Source organism: Leucoraja erinacea, chromosome 6 (assembly GCF_028641065.1).
Source record: "Leucoraja erinacea ecotype New England chromosome 6, Leri_hhj_1, whole genome shotgun sequence".
Taxonomy (NCBI): domain Eukaryota; kingdom Metazoa; phylum Chordata; class Chondrichthyes; order Rajiformes; family Rajidae; genus Leucoraja; species Leucoraja erinaceus.
In genome coordinates, this window is record NC_073382.1 from 22,344,245 (window position 1) to 22,362,763 (window position 18,519).

The following is an 18,519-nucleotide window of genomic DNA, read 5'->3' on the forward strand; positions in this document are numbered from 1 at the left end:
CATTTGATTTGTAGGAACCATTAAACTTTCTTGTCAGATTAACTCCCAATTGACTGGGGCAAGAGTCATTTTAGCTTCAAAAGCACATCCATGCTGTGGCCTATCACCACTCAACATCATTCATAAATAATTAAATCAAAACTTTATTTTCCCCTCCACATGTCCAACTTTGAAGTCATGCATTTTAATCATGGGATTTGGCACTGTGTTATTTCTAACATTCCGTTTATAATCTCGGCCATTTCCATAAGATTTCTTCTCTCTGATGTAAACATTTTCAGCCATTGCAATGTTTTACACCTAATCCCACCTGTCAACCTGACCAGCCTTTTCTGCACCTTTCCTATCAATTGGACATCTATTTTGTTGCACAGAGATTGTCATTTTTCATTATTTCTGCTTCAGCCAAACTTCAGTCCATTTCAGAAGTGCCTCACCAGTCCTATGAATCTAATCTTGCTGAATCAAACCCTGTTACATATTCCGAGTAAACTGTATCACACACCTCCACCTATATGGAGACATAAGAGACTGCAGATGGTGGAATCTGGACTAACAAACAATCTGTTGCAGGAACCCAGAGGATCAAGCAGCATCTGCATGTGGAAAGGAATGGTCAATATTTTTAGTCAAAACCTTGCATCAGAACTGACCAAGAAGTTGTTATGCAAGGTTTCGACCAGAATTATGGATCATTACTTTTCACCAACAGATCTTGCTCGGCTCTGAGTTCCTCCAACAAAACTCTTTACTGCCCATACTGAGACGTACAGTTAAAGACATATCAGTACTGTGACTTTCACTGTAATTTTAAATTTGAAATGCAGATTAACTCAGGGCATGTACATTGTATAGCTTTATTAATGTTCATCTGAATCCAAAGTAAATCAACATGAGGTTTTGCCAATTATAAAAACTGAAATCAGATTGTTAGAAGTGACAATCATCACTGCTCTGGAAGTGAAGAATGGAGTTTGCATTTCAAATAAAACAATTTTTTCATCGTCCGGCTCTAAATCTTCCAGACAGAAACTGGAAGGCTGATACCACACCATTACCTGATATGGACACAACACTTTGCAGGAACTTCTAAAGCAGTAAATGTCTCCTTAAATTGACAATGTGGTTATACTGGCCAAATTTACCATGGCACTCATGGCAAAAACCAACAATGTTTATTGTCATTACTCCATGAAAACATGAACAGATTTAAGATTTCCGTGTGCATGTGCTTTCACTTGGAAATCCTATCGTTCCTGTGACTCATTTATTGTTCTTTTGCATGCGAGACTGCAGCCACTGAAGTCCACAAAATGTTTATTGAACTAACCTGAATTGAAACTATTAACAAACCATATAAATTACCTTGAAAATCGTATGCTGATGATATAGCTTTTAGTTGTGCAATAATTCACAACAATCTCACCAAAACTCTAAATTTAAGTACATTAGTTGTAACTCACTCTGATGAATATGCAAAACAAATTTTATTAAAGAAGGGTCCCAACCCGAAACATCTCGCATCCATATTTTACAAAGATGCTGCCTGACCCACTGAGTTACTCCAGCACTTTGTTTTTCTTTGCAAAACAGCATCCGCATTTTAAAAAGTTAAGTATTCTTTTACTCCATGTTATTCTATCTGTAAGTATATTTTACTCTGGTTGGTTGCTCATCCAATTCAATTACATCACATTTGCCAGTCACCAAGGATTTTCAGTATCTGCAGAACATTGAATTGGTAAGCATTGGTTTATATTTCCCTCATACAGAGAACCCTGTGCCACCTCTCTCCACAATATGTTCGTCAACTATGCAGAGCCTTGTCCATTCTCACTTATCCTATTTAAAACAGCAAGCCCAAAGGCTCAACAACTTCATTCATCAACGTTGCAGTTCTGACCACTGATATGTCCTGACTTTTATATAATAAATTACACCAGGATTAACTTTAGTGCACAGATAAGGCAAGCAGGAAATCCATCACAATTCCCACTTCCAATGCCAAATGAAGCAAGCAAGTATGGGTTAAATTGTGTTCAGGCTTAAGTGGACAAATATCTCACTCATACCCTAATGGTTGTTTGGATGAGGTTCCCATCAGGAGCCAGTCACCCGGTCAAATCAGCAACATGAGAGCATGAGACCAGAAAATAACTTGTAAAGAAAGCTTTAAGAAAAAAAATCTCACTTTGCTCCTATAACTGTTCAGGATTAAATGTTTTTATGACTGTGAAATTATTCACCGGGCCATTAAAAATGTCCTTACTATCAATGCCAATCGTTGATAGCAGTCAATGAAGCAACCAGAATTAGTTACACCACATTTCTTTTAACAACAAGGTTAACAACAATAAATGTTTTGGATCCTGAGTCTCTAACCTTCAATGTCAAGCTGGAAGACTAAAACTGCATGGAATAAGGGGGAGGGAAAGATGGAATAGTTATTGAAGCAGTGACCTTTGCATCCGTAATGCCCGAAATTAAAATCTTAACAGTATACGTTTAATAATGAATGTATTCTACATATCATAGCAATTTCCCTTTCAACATTAAAGATGCACAGTCATGAAGTGAAAACAAGACTGGTTAGTACACCAATCTAGATGACAGAAACTTACACCTCAACTTCCCAAACAGCCATGTGTATGACAGGCAGAAACTAAAGGAAGGAATAATGGTGTCAAATTAAAGACCTGAAACCACAATATTTAGGCACATTATGCACAGTAATTTAAAAAAAAATAGTGGTCAAACTTATGTCTTTTAAATAGGCCATTTGTTCTTTTGTAAAAGACAAGCATTTAACAGTAAGAAATCTTCAGTACAATTATGCAATTTATATCCCAGATTTTGCAGTCAACCCAGAGGTAACTAGGCTTGCTGCTGACCTCTGAAAAATACCACACAAAGACCTGGCATGGAAATCCCCTCTGTCAGTGCTGAAACGTATTGTGCATCAATCTCAGTGGATTTCTCATGCCCACTGCAGTAAGTCATCGGGTATGCTAAACAGACAATTGAAGCATTCATACAGCAAGTAAAATCCAGATTTTTAAATATTTTAAACAGTACGAAATGGGGATATGAACATTCTGTATGAGTAAGGTAAAGCAAAACCTATTTTTAATTATTATTTGAAAAGCACAGAAGTTTGGAATATTTTTATAGATTGCAGTCCACGCACGTTTAATTTTTCTCAAAGCGAATCTTCAATAATAATTATAGTATTGGACACTGTTGAAATCTCAGTAAAGGCTCCTGCAACAAGATGACAATTTCATTTTATTTTATTGATTCACTCTGTAGAAGGGTGAGAAACAGCACACCCTGTGGAGGAACCGGGAAACGCTGATAGTAACTTTTGGATTTCACTCCCAAAGTTACCGTCCTCTTCAGCCTGCTGAAATCTGACACTCAGGCATTCCTCAGCTCAAATTCTTGACAAGAATCACTGAACATTATCAAAAATAGCGCCTTTGGGTCGGTGCACTTTTAATATCACTTTTCATCCAGTTAGAGATGGTTTTAATGCAGATAATTTGCTGACTTATGGCTTTTCTGTCTGGAATGAGCTACGTTATTACACCAGGAAGTCAATACACTCGCATGGTGTTTCATGGAATTTTAGGCCCTTTCGTTCAATATAAATGTGACAAGTCCAGCATTGTTTATGTTAACTAATATGTCAATGAGATTGATCGTCTCTTTTCTGACATTAATAAATATGGGAATTCTAATTCAGAGCTTAATTGCCTTGGGGGAACTCACCGATACTAGAGTTCACGTCACCATTTTCAGACTCATTGCCATGCTGGTTATTGTTACCGTGGAAGCTGTTCATGGCTTCTAGTTTGATCTTCTTTGCCTTCATGGCCTCTGCGATGGCTGCATTGGTTGCTGCTGCTGCTGCGGCCGCCGCTGCCGCTGTAAGACCTGGTGGAGAGAAGACAAGACAAAGCAGGAGAGTGAGACGGGACGGACTCTTCAACATTTAGTCAATGAGGGTGAATTATAAGCAAAATGCACACTTGAACTGAGCACCTGGCAGATCAATTCACTTGTAAATATCTTCCTTTTCCATTAACCTGTGGAGCATATTCAACCATAAATCAGTCTGCAGCTGGATGTGCAGATTAGGAGCTCTATTTACAATTGGTTTTCCCCAGCAAGGAGCTACAGTTTCAGAGATCACACAGGTTGAGGCTGGGGAAATATGCAAGATCACAGGCCCATTCATTTTGATTGGTGAGCAGGAGGCCGGCAAATAAACAATGTAACATAGTTCCAAATTACTCTAGCATGATGTCGGGACCAGCCCCGCACAACCCAGACGGCTCCGCGGTTGGAAGTGGGACCGGCCCCGCTTGGCCGTACGCCTCCAGACACCGCGTTTGGTCGCGCTCACCGCATGCAGTAGCATGCAGGTGGGACAGGCCCTTTACACTCCTAACAATTTTAACTTGTTCTATTCTCTGTGAGCTTGAGCTCATCCAAAATTCTGCTGCATTATTCAATGCCAGTCCTGTTCAACCATTGCTGTATGACTTCACTGGCCCCCCAGTTCTTGGTTCTTGGTTTCTTGGTCCTGCAAAAGATTCCAAATGGAATTTAAACTGGATGTGGTGAAGGGAGGGCTTAAGTCAGAAAGGGTTATTGGGAAGAAAGAGCTACTTTAAATTTAGTTGCATCTGGTTGGGTAACTATAGTTGGGTGGAGATTATTCCATGCTTTAATTGTGCAGGGGAAAAACGAATTGCTGTACACATCTGTCTTTGTAGCTGGGATCACAAATTGGATCGAATGCCCTTGTCTGCTCCTAATTGGTTTGGGTTTGGTATAGGTCTTGTAGTCTATGTCGAGCTGACCATTTAACATTTTGTAAAAACAGGTCAAACGGTGAGCTTCACGTCTCTCTTGGAGAGGGTTCCACCCCAGAGAATTCAGAAATTTGGTGACACACACTTCTCTCTCATAGGTTTTAGTAACAAATCGAGCTGCCTGTCTTTGGACACGTTCGGTGGAAGAAATGTTTTTATTTGTGTATGGGTCCCATGCTGCAACTGCGTAGTCCAAATGAGGTCTAACGAGGGTGAAGTATAGCTCCTTGACAGAAGTTGAACAATGATGAAAGTTGCGCCTCAGAAAGTTTAGAACACCTGTTGCTTTCACCGTTGCATGATACATAGAAACATAGAAACATAGAAATTAGGTGCAGGAGTAGGCCATTCAGCCCTTCGAGCCTGCACCGCCATTCAATATGATCATGGCTGATCATCCAACTCAGTATCCCGTACCTGCCTTCTCTCCATACCTCCTGATCCCCTTAGCCACAAGGGCCACATCTAACTCCCTCTTAAATATAGCCAATAAACTGGCCTCAACTACCCTCTGTGGCAGAGAGTTCCAGAGATTCACCACTCTCTGTGTGAAAAAAGTTCTTCTCATCTCGGTTTTAAAGGATTTCCCCCTTATCCTTAAGCTGTGACCCCTTGTCCTGGACTTCCCCAACATCGGGAACAATCTTCCTGCATCTAGCCTGTCCAACCCCTTAAGAATTTTGTAAGTTTCTATAAGATCCCCTCTCAATCTTCTAAATTCTAGAGAGTATAAACCAAGTCTATCCAGTCTTTCTTCATAAGACAGTCCTGACATCCCAGGAATCAGTCTGGTGAACCTTCTCTGCACTCCCTCTATGGCAATAATGTCCTTCCTCAGATTTGGAGACCAAAACTGTACGCAATACTCCAGGTGTGGTCTCACCAAGACCCTGTACAACTGCAGTAGAACCTCCCTGCTCCTATACTCAAATCCTTTTGCAATGAAAGCTAACATACCATTCGCTTTCTTTACTGCCTGCTGCACCTGCATGCCTACCTTCAATGACTGGTGTACCATGACACCCAGGTCTCGCTGCATCTCCCCCTTTCCCAATCGGCCACCGTGAACATGATGAGTCTGACCATTCCAACGCAGATCATTCTGCAATTTGAACCTCCATATAAAATCTGCAAATTTCTCCCCTGTCTCATTCCACCCTATCACAACTATGTTCTTCTGCTCTATAACCCTGCAGGATATCTGCATTCCTCTACATTTGATGTCCTACTTTTTCACAACAGGTAGCTATGCCTTCAAATGTCTAGATTTTAAGTTCTGGAATTCCCAATCTGTTCCTCTCCACCTCTCTAACCCTCTTTTCTTGTCCAAGGTGCTCCAGAAAAGCTAACCTGACCTGATAGATATATATAAAATTATGAGAGGCATAGATGGAGTTGACAGTCAGAACCTTTTTCCCAGGATGGAAAATCAAATACTGCAGAGCACAGCTTTAAGGTGAGAGGGGCAACATTTAAAGGAAATATGCAGGCATTTTATTACACAAAGGGTTGTGAGTTCTTAGAACACACCGCCAGAGGTAGTGGTTGAGATAGATACAATAGTGGCATTTAAAAGACTTTTACATAGGCATATGGATATGCAGGGAATGAAGGTATATGGATTATGTGCAGGCAGATAAGAGTTGGCGTCATGTTTGGCAAATATATTGTGAGCTGAAAGGTATGTTCTTATGCTATGCTGTTCAATGGTCAGTGGTCTATGTACTAACCCTTCAACATATGCTTTATATTTCCCAATATGTTTTGTTTGATTATCTTCCTGTGAATCAACTTGGGACATTATTTTGGTGTCTTAGATATGCTATGCTAATGGACGTTTATTCCACTTCTATAGCCCTCTATGATAGGACCATCCAAGCACAGAAAATTGTGTGAAAATAACATTCAAGAAACATTTCATTGCACATTAAAGCTAGCCAGCTTAACCATATTTTATCCTGTTTGCCAAGGAACATATGATAGTGATGTAAATTGAGCAATTGTGATATTGGATTTGTGGTGAACTATAATTTCTGAATAGTTATAGTTGGGGCAGAATTTAAAATGTGGAGAAAAATAATATAAACATAGTTCCAAATTACTCTGTTTTAACAGGGTAGTTTTGATCCTTTTGTGCATGTCAGGCTGTGCGATTTACCAGGGAGAGATTAATTTAAAGCACAATACCACAGTGGATAAGTTACTGACTGGCATCAGAGGTCTAGACACCTGATCCAAAGATATCAGTTCAAATCCCACCCCGGCAGCTGGAGAATCAACAAAAAAGCATCAAATGATTAAATAAATCTGAAATACAAAGCCGGCTTCAATAACAGCACCCATAACATAGCGCTTGGTGTAAATGTTCATCTGGTGCTTTAGTGCCCTTAAGGGGATAAAATCTTACTCAGCCGAACTATATGTGACTCCAGACTCACAGTGTGATTGCCCTTAACTGATTCCTCAGTTCAGGAGCAAACAGGGCTGACTGACATGGTCAATGGCAAGAACGATCTCATGACAGAATATAAACAAACGGTATCAAGGTTATAAAACAGAGGGAGAAGACTTCCCTTATCAACTGTCATCTCACAGAAGTTTAGAAATATATGTAAGGAACCGTTTAACGTCTGGCATTCTGCACACTGTTTATTCAGAGATGTGGGCAGTTTTATATATATATCTTATCTGGCAACCTTTGCACACATTGCAACAACATGATTCAGGGCTTGGTCTGAGCAATCTGAATCTTGCAGCTATTGGATGAGGTGGGGAAGTGGATTTTGAGGGGAAGATGGGTCCTGACAAACATGTGGCATTAATACGCAGTCCTGGTTTCTAAACATCTGATAGGCAGATAATGTGAAGCTGATTTTCCATTTGAAAAGAGGGGTCTCATCATGTAAAACCTTGTTTGCATTCTAACAGATAAATATGGAAACCAGCAACACACAGAGGTCATAAACAAATTGAGCCTGCCACTGGCAGGATTTTCTGAAATTGACACGGCGCATGGCATTGATTTTGTTTCTTCTGATGAATGTCAATTCCTGTACTTCGATCAAGGAATTACATTAGTATGCTGAATTTCTGCAGCATTTAAGAGTTGGACGCAATACAATCAAATAATTCACTGACAACTCAGCAAAATCATTGTGTCTCTGTGTCCTCTCCAGATATACTGGTCCTGTCCAGAGGCAGCAGCTTAGCAGAGATGGTAGTTCAATAAACATATCTTCTGCATCATGGGCTGAGAGGTAGCATGCATATGAAACACAGAACATGTAACCATTCAGACCTTCAAGCCTGTTATATCAATTGCAAGTGTTTTAGACTCATTGTGTCTCAATAACAGGTAACGACCTTGTCACTTAAAAACGAGTGATGCTGGAAATCAAATAATGCACTCTCTTCCCATATCAGAAAAAACAAACACAGATTAGGTCATTGCTATGAAGACCACCTGTGTTTGGTCCACTGGGGTTTCTCATTACCATTCTTTAGACCTGAAGACTGAGTCTGAAAGTTCTCGACCCGAAACACCACCCATTCCTTCCCTCCAGAGATGCTGCCTGTCCCACTGAGTCACTTCAGCATTTTGTGTCCATCTTTGGTTAAAACAGAATACAGATTATCTGGTGTTTTGAGCGTGGGAGCTTGTGTGCGTTACGTAGGCAAACTGACGGTATTACTGTGTTTAAACAATAAATAAAACGTGCTTCTTGTTGTCAAGGGGGGGGTGGGGGGAATGGGAGGGAAGAAAATTGTTTGTTGTCATGCACACTTGTCATCAGCCCGCCAGGGAATTTGTGTGTCCCCACATGTTTTAAAAGCGATTTACTATGGCTGCCAATGCCCTGTGCCATCTGTCCCCGCGGCCTGGGTGGGGGGTGAATCACTCGGTGTGTGGGTCGGAGTCCGGGGATCAGGGGGTGAATCACCCTGGTGTGGGGGTTGGGGTCCGATGGCGGTGCATTGCGGTCAGTGACTCTGGGTGGGTGGAGGAATCAGCCTGTCCCACACCTCTGTTCCACCCAGCCCCGTGTGTGTTCATGTGCTGCCGACTCGCAGTCCATCGCAGTGCGGCCACACAGAGGAGACAAGGCAGTGAGCAGCCGTGGGAGAGTGGGGCTGTCCTGAGGGATGCGCTCCTTCGGCCGCTTACAACTTGGTGCTCGGGTTCAGAGTGCCCAGTCACCTATGGCTTGTGTGGGAAAATGACCCCCACCCTCCTATCTCCACCGGCCAGTGATGTGGTGGATGCAGGGGTCTGGGCCAATCGCTGTTCCGCCCCCCCCAGCGACATCATGTCTGTTATTTGGATTTTCGGCAGAAAGGCCTTTCGGTGAGTTGGCGTTTCGGCATAGCGGCCTTTCAGTGAGTTTGCTTTTAGGCATCCCACCCTTTCGGTTAGTTGGCTTTTAGGCATCCCTAATTTCGGAAATTTTGGCATTCCGGAAGTGGCGGCGCTGTTGACAGCTGTGGCTCGCCTGCAGTCCATATGTTTTTACTTTTTTTGTTGCTTTCTTTTGTCTTGTTTTAGTTAAATTTTAGTTTATTAGGTTGTGTATATGTGGGGGGGGGGGGGGGGGGGGGGGGGGGGTGAAATATGTCTTTTGTTTCTTTCTTCGGGGAATGTAACTCTTTTTGTCGTATCCCCCTTCTCTGCCTCCGTCTGCGCTGAGGCCTAATGCGGAGCTGGCGGCCTCCAACTGCGATCGACCTCGAGGCTCCGGAAACAGAGCCAGCCGGGACTTACCAATATGAGGCTGGCCGAATTCGGAGCTGTGGCGGCGTCTTGGTGTTCCGGTGGTGGTGGCCCGGCTTCGGGGCTTCGGGGCTGAGGCGGCATTCCGGCGTTCCGACGCGGTGGCCCGGCTTCGAGAATTCGGAGCTGTGGCGGCATTTCCGGCGGCGGCGACCTGAATTCAGGGCACGGGTGCGGGCCCAGTGGACGACATCGTTGGGAGCTCGCAGGTCACAGGTTGGTGACCTGTTTTTCCGGAGCTCCTGCAACTACAGCTGCGTCCGCTGGACTGGAGGGTGGCAGCTTCGACCACCCCGGGCCACGGAGCTTGAACCGGCCCATTCGCGGAGCTCGGTTGAGCCGCAGGACTTACTCACCATCATCCGCCGGGGTCACAACATCGGAAGCCTGGATCGTCTCAGTGCAGAGGGAGAACCAGGAGGGAAGAGACAGAGACTTTAAGACTTTTGCCTCCATCACAGTGAGGAGGTGCCTGGTGAACTCACTGTGGTGGATGTTAATTTGTGTTTATTATATGTTTCTTTATTTATTATTATATGTATGACTGCAGGCAACGAAATTCCGTTCAGACCAAAAGGTCTGAATGACAATAAAGGAATCCAATCCAATCCCCAATCCAATCCCGCCTTTTCAGTTAGTTGGCTTTTCGGCTTCATAGGCTTTTGGTTAGTTGGTTTTTCGGTTTTGTTTCCATTTAGTTACTTGGCTTCCACTTCATTGCTTCGGCTTCTCGTCCTTCGATGCCACATCCAGGTACTGAAATTACAGCTGTGTTTATACATAGACCCCCATTTCAGGGCACCATAATATTTGGGACAAATGGCTTCACAGGTGTTTGTAATTGTTCAGGCGTGATTAATTGTCTCCTTAATGCAAGTATAAGAGAGCTCGCAGCACAGAATCTTTCCTCCAGTCTTTCAATCACCTTTGGAAACTTCTATTGCTGTTTATCAACATGTGGACCAAAATTGTGCCAATGAAAGTCAAATAAGCAATTATGAGACTGACTGAGAAACAAGAATAAAACTGTTAGAGACATCAGCCAAACCTGAAAGCCCTGTCCCATGGTACGAGTTTGTTCCATGAGCTCTCCCAAGTTTAAAAAAATCAAACTCGTGGTAATCACAGAGAATGAACGTAGCGGGTACGTCGGAGCTCGGGGACGTCACTTAGCGGCTCGTAACGCTAACAGCAGGTACTCGGGAAGACTCGCTAATGGCAGGCAAGCACGGAAAGACTCGTGAAGATTTTTCAACATGTTGAAAAATGTCCACAAGAGCCCCGAGTACCAACGAGTGGCCATTACCGTAAATCTCTGAGTTCGAATCAGGGCAAACTCGGGAGAGCTCTTGGAATGAACTCTTACCGTGGGACAGGGCTATTAGGCTTACCAAAATCAACGTTTGGAACATCATTAAGAAGAAAGAGAGTACTGGTGAGCTTACTAATCACAAAGGGACTGGTAGGCCAACGAAGACCTCCACAACTGATGACAGAAGAATTCTCTCGATAATAAAGAAAAATCCCCAAACACCTGTCTGACAGATCAGAAACACTCATCAGGAGTCGGGTGTGAATTTGTCTATGACCACTGTCCGCAGAACACTTCATAAACAGAAATACAGAGGCTATACTACAGTTTGCAAACTACTGGTTAGCCGCAAAAATAGGATGGCCGGGTTACAGTTTGCCAAGAAGTACTTAAAATAGCAGCCACAGTTCTGGAAAAAGGTCTTATGGACAGATGAGATGAAGATTAACCTATGTGTGATGGCAAGAGCAAAGTTTAGAGGAAAGAAGAAACTGACCAAGATCCAAAGCATACCACCTCATCTGTGAAACGCAGTGGTGAGTGTGTTATGGCCTGGGCTTGTTGGGCTGCTGAAGGTACTGGCTCATTTATCTTCATTGATGATACAACTGCTGATGGTAGTATAATGATTTGAAGTGTATAGGAGTGATTCTTCAGTAAGTGTCAACTTTAAAGTTTCTGGAAACCCAAAACAAAACTTAAATTTGTGCAACTTTGAATATTGGTTCACATAGATGAAGATCTCTACTATGGGAAAAATATTTTTGATACAATCTTTCAGAGAATTTAATTTATTTTTTCCTCTTCTTTTTCCAGGTTGCCCTTGCATTCAGTCATATCCGTCACATTTTTATGATGAACAATACTGCAAAATATAACTGATTTAAGTATATAAAATCAAATTTTGTCGCCGTCTTTCAAATTATAGAGTATCTTCCTCAAATAAACCACCAAAAAAAAACTTTTTTCAGTCTAAACACATTGATTTTAGACCTTCTTAACAGTTTATTGCCAAAAAAGTTATGATTTTCAGCAAGAATGATAACCTTCACATAACCTTTCAACAACTTCCTCTAAAACAATATTAACTTCAGATGAATAGGCAGAAGCATACTGTTCATTTATTAATTACAATTGATAATTATGGTAATTGTATTGTATTACACATTATGAGCATAAAATACGCATGTGATGGATAAGACTCAGCATGGTGCGGATGATCAAGTTTGGAAGCGTTACATGATGGAGATGACTATAGCTATCTTTAGTGCTAGGGATCGGGCTGGGGTTCGAGGTAGGGTTGGGGCTGGGGCTAGGGCTAGGGTTGGGGCTAGGGTTGGGGCTGGGGTTGGGGTTGGTGTTGGGGCTGGGGTTGGGCCTGGGGTTGGGGTTGGGGTTGGGGTGGGGTTGGGGTTGGGGCTGGGGTTGGGGTTGGGGTTGGGGCTGGGGTTGGGGCTGGGGCTGGAGCTAGGGCTACGGTTAGGGCTAGGGTTGGGGCTGGAGTTGGGGCTGGGTTTGGGGCTGGGGCATTCCCTAGATCACCAAGACTCCTGCTCCAGCAGCTCCAGCTCCATCTCTAGCTCCAGTTGGACACAAAGGCCCGTTGCAGCCGTCGCATAGAAACATAGAAAATAGGTGCAGGATTAGGCCATTCGGCCCTTCGAGCCTGCACCGCCATTCAATATGATCATGGCTGATCATCCAACTCAGTATCCTGTACCTGCCTTCTCTCCATACCCCCTGATCCCATTAGCCACAAGGGCCACATCTAACTCCCTCTTAAATATAGCCAATGAACTGGCCTCAACTACCTTCTGCGGCAGAGAATTCCAGAGATTTACCACTCTCTGTGTGAAAAAAGTTTTCCTCATCTCAGTCCTAAAAGATTTCCCCCTTATCCTTAAACTATGATCCTTTGTTCTGGACTTCCCCAACATCGGGAACAATCTTCCTGCATCTAGCCTGTCCAATCCCTTAAGAGTTTTTATAAGATCTCCCATCAATCTTCTAAATTCTAGCGAGTACAAGCCAAGTCTATCCAGTCTTTCTTCATATGAAAGTCCTGCCAACCCAGGAATCAGTCTGGTGAACCTTCTCTGTACTCCCTCTATGGCAAGAATGTCTTTCCTCACATTAGGAGACCAAAACTGTACGCAATACTCCAGGTGTGGTCTCACCAAGACCCTGTACAACTGCAGTAGAACCTCCCTGCTCCTATACTCAAATCCTTTTGCTATGAATGCTAACATACCATTCGCCTTCTTCACTGCCTGCTGCACCTGTATGCCGACTTTTAATGACTGGTGTACCATGACACCCTGGTCTCGTTGCATCTTCCCCTTTCCTAATCGGCCACCATTCAGATAATAATCTACTTTCCTGTTTTTGCCACCAAAGTGGATAACCTCACATTTATCCACATTATACTGCATCTGCCATGCATTTGCCCACCCACCCAGCCTATCCAAGTCACCTTGCAGCCCCCTAGCATCCTCCTCACAGCTAACACTGCCCCCCAGCTTCGTGTCATCCACAAACTTGGAGATGTTGCATTCAATTCCCTCGTCCAAATCATTAATATATATCGTAAATAGCTGGGGTCCCAGAACTGAGCCTTGCGGTACCCCACTAGTCACTGCCTGCCATTGTGAAAAGGACCCGTTCACTCCTACTCTTTGCTTCCTGTCTGCCAACCAGTTCTCTATCCACATCAATACTGAACCCCCAATACCGTGTGCTTTAAGTTTGTATACTAATCTCTTATGTGGGACCTTGTCGAATGCCTTCTGAAAGTCCAGATACAACACATCCACTGGTTCTCCCTTATCCACTCTACTAGTTACATCCTCGAAAAATTCTATAAGATTTGTCAGACATGATTTACCTTTCATAAATCCATGCTGACTTTGTCCAATGATTTCACCACTTTCCAAATGTGCTGCTATCCCATCTTTAATAACTGATTCTAGTAGTTTCCCCACTACCGACGTTAGACTAACTGGTCTGTAATTCCCTGTTTTCTCTCTCCCTCCCTTTTTAAAAAGTGGGGTTACATTAGCTACCCTCCAATCCTCAGGGACTACTCCAGAATCTAAAGAGTTTTGAAAAATTATCACTAATGCATCCACTATTTCTGGGGCTACTTCCTTAAATACTCTGGGATGCAGCCTGTCCGGCCCTGGGGATTTGTCGGCCTTTAATCCATTCAATTTACCTAACACCACTTCCCGGCTAACCTGGATTTCACTCAGTTCCCCCATCTCATTTGACCCCCGGTCCCCTGCTATTTCCGGCAGATTATTTATGTCTTCCTTAGTGAAGACAGAACCAAAGTAGTTATTCAATTGGTCTGCCATGTCCTTGTTCCCCATGATCAATTCACCCGTTTCTGACTTCAAGGGCCCTACATTTGTTTTAACTAATCTTTTTCTCTTCACATATCTGTAAAAGCTTTTGCAGTCAGTTTTTATGTTCCCTGCCAGTTTTCTTTCATAATCTATTTTCCCTTTCCTAATTAAGCCCTTTGGCCTCCTCTGCTGGTCTCTGAATTTCTCCCAGTCCTCTAGTAGGCTGCTTTTTCTGGCTAATGTGTACGCTTCATCTTTTGTTTTGATACTATCGCTGATTTCCCTTGTTATCCACGGATGCACTACCTTCCCTGATTTATTTTTTTTTGACAAACTGGGATGAACAATTGCTGTAGTTCATCCATGCAGTCTTTAAATGCCTTCCATTGCATATCCACCGTCAACCCATTAAGAATCAATCACCAGTCTATCTTGGCCAATTCACGTCTCATACCCTCAAAGTTACCTTTCTTTAAGTTCAGGACCCTTGTTTCTGAATTAACGATGTCACTCTCCATCCTAATGAAGAACTCAACCATATTATGGTCACTCTTGCCCAAGGGGCCTTGCACAACAAGACTGCTAACTAACCCTTCCTCATTACTCAATACCCAGTCTAGAATGGTTCCTCTACATGTTGGTTTAGAAAATTATCCCGCAATCTATATGTAGATTGAAGTCACCCATTATAACTGTTTTACCTTTGTTGCACGCATTTCTAATTTCCTGTTTGATGCCATCCCCAACTCCACTACTACTGTTAGGTGGCCTGTACACAACTCCCACTAGCGTTTTCTGCCCCTTATTGTTTATCAGCTCTACCCATATCGATTCCACATCCTCAAAGCTAATGTCCTTCCTTTCTATTGCGTTAATCTGCTCTTTAACCTGCAACGCTACCCCACCTCCTTTCCCTGCATTTTCCCATGACCCAAAGTCCCTCTCCACGCCCGGCCCTCTTCAGCCCTTGCTCCCCGGTGGGGGGGGGGGGGGGGGGGGGGGGGGGGGGGGGGGGGGGGGGGGGTGGGGTGCTGAAGAGGGCCGGGAGCTGGAGCTGGATGGATATCGGGGGTGAAGTTGCAGATGTGGCCATGACAGATATTGTGGCACAAGCCTTTAGCTCGGAAGGCCATGCCTGGCCATATCGTTTCCAGAATGGCACGTGACACGATTTGTTCTCCAGAACAAATCCAAAAAATTATTTTCTAAGAGTTGGGCACCGTTCGCAGTTGGCACTGATTAAAGGTATGTACCTGTTATGCAGCAAAAAAGAGTTTTCACATGCTTCTCGTCCCACGAATCAGGAGAAATTCACAAGGTAGGGGACTTGAATTCTGCAGTCTTTTGAGGTTGGATGTTCGTGTCTATTCTATTTAGAGCCATGTGGGACGGCTCAACAAAGCTGTGTGACGGTAATGGCTACAATCATCCGGACAAGGATTTTTTGAAAAAAACGGTAAGATTAATAATTTTATCAAAAATAGAGGAATTTCTTTACGGGTGATAAATATTTTAATTATTGACACCTACCGTTTAAAAGTATTTTAATTTCAGATGGATCCCCCATTAAATAAATATGCCGACTTGTAATTTCACAAGTAACTATCGGGACATGTGGTCTTCGGGAGGGGCATTGAACATCGGGAAAAAATTAAAAAATACACTTTAATCATTTTGGGTTTCATATTTATTTATGAGGATTATGTTTATTAACAATATAGAAAAAGAAGAAATGGGATAAAATTATGGATTTTCCTCATATACAGCATCAAAATAGTGGGACACCAAAGTAGACATTACTGAAGAAACACGCATAGACGCATCCTATCTGCTCAAGTTCAAACAAATGCCTCAAAACTCATTGGCCGGCGGTTCATTCTACAGTAAGACAATGATCTCCAACATACTGCTAAAGCAAGTAAGTAATTTTTTGAAGCTAAAAAATGATCAATTCTTGAGTGGCCAAGTCAATCACCCGATTTGAACCCAATTGAGCATGCCTTTTATATGCAGAAGAGAAAATGGAAAGGACTAGCCCCCAAAACAAGCATAAACTAAAAATGGCTGCAACACAGGTCTGGCAGAGCATCACCGGAGAAAACACCCAGCAATTGGTGATGTTCATAAATCAAGTAGTCATTGCATGTAAAGGACATGCAACAAAATACTAAACATGAATACTTTTATTTACATGATATTGCTGTGTCCCAAACATTATGGTGCCCTGAAATGGGGGGACTATGTATAATATTAATGCTGTGCCCTGATATTTCAATCAGGTTTCTCCTCAAACTCTGATGCTCCAGAGAGAAAACAATTCCAGTTTGTTCAACCTTTCCTTGTAGCCAATAGCCTCTAATCCAGGCAGCATGCTGGCAAACCTCTTCTACACCCTTTCCAAAACCTCTACATCCATCTGAAATGAGGCAACCAAAACTCCACACAATACTGCAAAAGTGGTCTAACCAGCACTTTATAACGCTGCAACGTTACTTCTTTCAAGATACAAGATACAAGATACATTTATTTGTCACATGTACCAATTGGTACAGTGAAATGTGTGGTCGCCATTTAGCCATACGATTAATAAAGAGCACAGAACACGATAGCCTTTAACACAGACATCCCCACACAGTGGGATCAAAGTTTCCCACTGTGATGGAAGGCTCCAAAATTCAGTCATCCTCCTCTGTTGTCCTCCCGTGGTCAGGGAGCTCCCGAACACCCCACTGTCACCGCTACGGGCGGCCCGATGTTCAGGCCCGCTCACCGGGGTGATGGAAGTCCGACTTTCGGACTGGAGGACATCCTCAGCGGCATGGACATCCAAATCGGCCATTTCCTACCGGAGTCCGTGGCTCCCGAAGTCCACAGGCGGAGATTCACGCTGGCGGCCCTTGGCAAAGGGCCCCAGGACTCCGCGATGTTGAAGTCAGCACCGCCCGCGCTGGAAGCTCTACGAACCACAGCTCCGATGTTGAAGCAGCAGACCCAACACTCCAGAGCTTCAACAGCTCCGGATCCAGGTAAGGCATCACCGCCCCGCGATGTATCCAGCGCTGTGCCGCCGCTGCTGAACCTCTGGTCCGGCTTCTTGACTCTTATACTCAATGCCTCAATCAATGAAGGCAAGCACACAATTTGCCTACTTTACCACTCTATCCACTTGTGTTGCCATTTCAGGGAGCCATCGACTTGGACCCGAAGTTCCCTCTGTAAATTCAATGCAGTTAATGCTCGTGCTATTAAATGTATACTTTCCCTTTATATTTGACCTCCCAAAGTGGAGCACCTCACATTTTGCTTTGAGTAAACTCAATTTGCCATGTCTATGCCCATATCTGTAATCAATCTAAATTCCACTGTATCTTATGATAGTCTTCCTCACTATCTGCAACCTCACCAATGTTGGTATTGTCTGCAAACCAACCAATCTACCTTTACGAGGAGGTCATTTTTATATCTATAACAAACTATGGTCTATACTCCAAATAAAAAACTTGCCTATGAGATCACTCTTAAATCCCTCCTCTCTCACCTTAAAATTATGCACTCTAGTTATAGAATCATCTATCCTGGGATAAAGACTGAGAGGGAGAGATAATGCAATTCTGTATGTGTCAACTCCTGCGCAAACATTTGTGTGATCAGTCTGTATGTCTGTGTGGATATTTAAAAGTTTCAGAGTGCCTTTGTGTATGTACCTGTGTCAAGGAGTATTTTTCTATGAATCTCCCACATGTGCATATATGTTGTTAAGGTGGGGGGGGGGGGGGGGGGGGGGGGGGGGGGTGAAGATGCTGATCAGGTATCAAAGATAGTTGCTACATCATTGAAAAACAATTGAGAGCCCCTTGACCTGATGGAGTTACCTAATTCATTTCCTGGGCATTTATTGTCTATAAGAAGAATCTCAAGAGAAAACTAGGCAATGCATCGACAGTGTCCCTTAAAGTGGCTGAAAAGATAAGATTGGGTGCTAGAAACGTTACACAAAATGCATTATGTAACACACAGTCCTTAATTTGGTCTGAGTGTAAGGAACAGCAGATCAAATTGTCACAGTTGAAAAAATAACTAATTTCAGGGATTAAAAGTTTAAATGTGTAGAAATAACAATTCATGTACCTTTACTCAATCATTAAAATACAAAGGACTATGTAACCTTCCCTCTTTGGATCCCTTGGCAGCCAGAAGTTAGATCATCCTGCA

At 43.1% G+C, this 18,519-nt stretch overlaps 1 protein-coding gene across 7 annotated transcripts in view; it reads right to left on the minus strand.

The window, feature by feature from the left end:
• LOC129697950 (dachshund homolog 1-like) overlaps positions 1-18,519 on the minus strand; it is a 559,880-nt gene that overhangs the window by 271,656 nt on the left and 269,705 nt on the right. For 5 of the 7 annotated variants that reach the window (XM_055636700.1, XM_055636696.1, XM_055636697.1 and 2 more), the window contains exon 3: positions 3,772-3,936. In XM_055636700.1, coding sequence (XP_055492675.1) covers positions 3,772-3,936 — 165 coding nt within the window. The remainder of the gene's footprint in view (positions 1-3,771; positions 3,937-18,519) is intronic. The other 2 variants (XM_055636701.1, XM_055636698.1) reach the window with 1 other exon arrangement.